Source organism: Bacidia gigantensis, assembly GCF_019456465.1.
Source record: "Bacidia gigantensis strain McMullin 20006 chromosome Unknown contig_278, whole genome shotgun sequence".
Taxonomy (NCBI): Eukaryota; Fungi; Ascomycota; class Lecanoromycetes; order Lecanorales; family Ramalinaceae; genus Bacidia; species Bacidia gigantensis.
This window is the reverse complement of record NW_025408606.1, coordinates 1573307-1576224: the sequence shown is the minus strand read 5'-3', so window position 1 is coordinate 1576224 and position 2918 is coordinate 1573307. Positions and strand designations below refer to the sequence as shown.

Below are 2918 nucleotides of genomic sequence, written 5' to 3'. Positions count from 1 at the left end.
CTTTCTTACAGCTGATATTGACTTTGAACGCTTTCTCGCGGGCTAGTTCGCGTGGGTCTTTGGGAAGGGCGTCGGTCTACAAGGTACCAAATGGAGTCAGCGGGTGATTCTCCATAGCGTGCGGAACTTGTCTCGAGGGAAGAAGGGGGAAGGTGAGAACATGAGATCGGAAGGAAGTAAGAGGAGAAGCGGCTAGGGTTTGGCGAAGGGAGGGGAATGGGGAAAAGGGGGAAGGTGAGGGAGGGGCGAACCGTGACGATCCTCCACCTCAACGTCCTGATCAAGAACGGTCCCACATCATCCGGATGCAAACTCTGCAGAGCACCAGTCTCGACGTAATCGAGCAGCATAGACGTGATGGGCACGGTATTGGTGACGACATTGCCCTGAAGCGACTGTTCGCCGCAGTTGTCGCAGTACTCGACTGGGGCGGCGAAGACGTGCGTGAGACCCACGAGCGTGGGCTCGGTTGCGAGATTGGTGTCTTGATTCAGCGAGCTGTCGAGGTCGTTGAGGAAGTAGAAGATAGTGAAGGAGCCGTTGAGAGCGAGACTGGTTTTGTGAGTGATCGGTATGAGGTAGGGGGAGGAGAGAGAAGAATGGAAGTGTATATGACTCACCGCTCGACTTCATCATCGATGTACCATTCTCGTGACAAGGCGACTTCAGCGGGCGGCAATGCGATGTTTTGTGTACGCATTTGGGCGAAAAACTGTGGCTTCGGCGCCTTCGGTCTCCCGGGGTTAGTCGCCGACAGAAGGTCGCTTGTTGCGCCTGGAAGCCATATCTCAGCGTTACTGATTGGTGCTGGCTTCATGTTCGACGGTATATCGCCGAAATCGCCTGCAGCCGTGAGATTGACCGACCACTCATACATCTTCCTCACAGTGGTCAAGACGTCTCCTCCGGCTAGTATTTCTGGGTAATCATATCCAAAGGTGCCGCATTGCCTCGATTGATTGGAGTTCCAACAAACCGTTGGGTCATTGTTGTCATTTTTGATGCGAAACGGAAGCAAGGGCTTGGTTGAAAGTGACTGGTTTCCAAACCACTCTTCAGGCTTGTTCCGGTTGTGAGTAGCTTGCCACAAAGCGAACACACGATCAATTTGACTGTTGGGTCAAGTAATTAGTCTTCGCTTTACTGGTAGATTGCTAGATTGAGCTGCATACCAATGATGAACCCACTACAGATGTCAGCAGAGATCCAGACCATTGTATGATTTGACTTACGAAGATCGGGTCAAAAGCCGCGACTGGCACTTGAGTCATATGCCCCGCCCAAGTCTTGGTGTTGATGTTGGGCAATCCTCCAATGATTACGTGGTAAATGCCATGCAATGCTTCTAGAGAGCCACTTCCATACCACATTGTCTTTTCGGCTTCTTTGGCATCTTGAGGGGGTTTCGCGACCGTGGGTGTCCCCTTCTTGTTGGTCGAAAACACGTCGTAGTTGTTGTACACATCAGTCTCCTTGTTTGAGAGCATATTTAACATCAGTCTGTTGCTGTCCATACGCAGCTCATTTATGGTAGAGTTTGCCACAGTAGTACTGTCTGTATCACTTGTGCTATTGGGAAGGCGGTAGCGGACAGTCCGGTCTCTCGGAAACAGGTCGACCTACCAGCCAATTAGGATGTACATTTCACCTAGGGTGGGACGATTTGGCAAAATATACAACTCACCTTTCCGTACATCTTCCAGTCGTCATCGGGGATGATGTTTGCACTCTTTAGATCGAAGAAATTCAGCGGGTTGCGTTCCAACGTATCAATTTGGTTCCCAGGAGGACGTCGGACCCTGAGGCTTTTCTCCGTGAAGACTCTTGGAATTGAGTAGTCCCAGTCAAAGGTCGTTGTCCCCTTGTCAATAACCCCAGGAAACTCGACTGGTCCGCCTCGAGGACGGTAGTAGTCCCAGTAAGGAAGGCGGAACTGAAGTGCTTCGCGCAGGTAATCATCCTTCAGACTACCAGTAAACGAACGCGCAAGGTCGATGACTCTTATGAAGAGTGTTTGCTGTAGTCCTTAACCAAGCTTCCCGAGCAGTGATGTAGAGACCTACCTCGAGCAATGCAAGGTACGGACGATGCCAAGTAGGAAATCTTTCTTCGCCGTGGGCACAATACCCAGACGGAGCATAACCGTACTTTACGTCCTTTATAACGTTCATCTTTGTGCCAAACCCATCCCAACTAGCCCTCGGAAGTCCATGGATACCTATCGCCAGGTGAGTCAGTGCAACATCTAGTGTGCAAGTGTGGATGACTCTCACCCGCAATTTGAGCGTATCCAGTTTTGCTTTTATCTTTCTGCAGATCATCAAGAGCAATAAGAAACAAGTTGAACGCTTTGGGTAGCTGTGCAAGCAGGTCATCGATGTCTAGCCTGGGTTTCACGCTAGCAAAGGCTTTGAGGCCCAAGACGATGCCTTTGGTGTTTGCATCTCGGAGCTTCTGGAGCTCAGTCTCATCTATGGTAGTCATAATCAGGCGTCGAGACTTAGCTTGAATCAATGTCTACGATGATTACGCGGTGATGTTGCTTCACTTTGTGCTATCAATACTTCCTCGACTAGCCAAGTATGCTTGATGGTAGGATGAAGGCTCTGATGCTGAAAAATCTTCAAGGACAAGAACAGCTGAGTGGACTAGGAAATTCAAGACTTGGGCAAGCCCGCCTATTTGTATGAGAGTAATCGTCGGTAACGGCTCTAGCACACAGGTAGCTCCATACCACACAAGTGCATTTCATGCAACGCCATGCATCCTGTGACAAGGTAGTCAACGGTAGCGTAGATCGACTTTCCAAATCACTAGAAGAGACTTTTGAGGCGTCACAAGTTTGCGTTTCGGGGAGTTGCATACTGATATCCGATGGTCATGTGGTCGTCCATTAAAAGCCTTCAGTTTAATTCAAT

The 2918-nt window shown here is 49.8% G+C and overlaps 1 protein-coding gene across 1 annotated transcript; it reads right to left on the bottom strand.

Annotated features, from left to right (window-relative positions):
- Window positions 1–616: 616 nt before the first annotated feature.
- KY384_007949 (uncharacterized protein) lies at window positions 617–2484 on the bottom strand (the record flags this gene model as incomplete). The annotated part of the gene is made up of 4 exons (XM_044816438.1): window positions 617–1060; window positions 1233–1619; window positions 1685–1998; window positions 2274–2484. The coding sequence occupies 4 exons, from the start codon at window positions 2482–2484 to the stop codon at window positions 617–619; spliced, it is 1356 nt and encodes a 451-aa protein (XP_044667078.1).
- Between the last annotated feature and the right edge of the window lie 434 nt (window positions 2485–2918).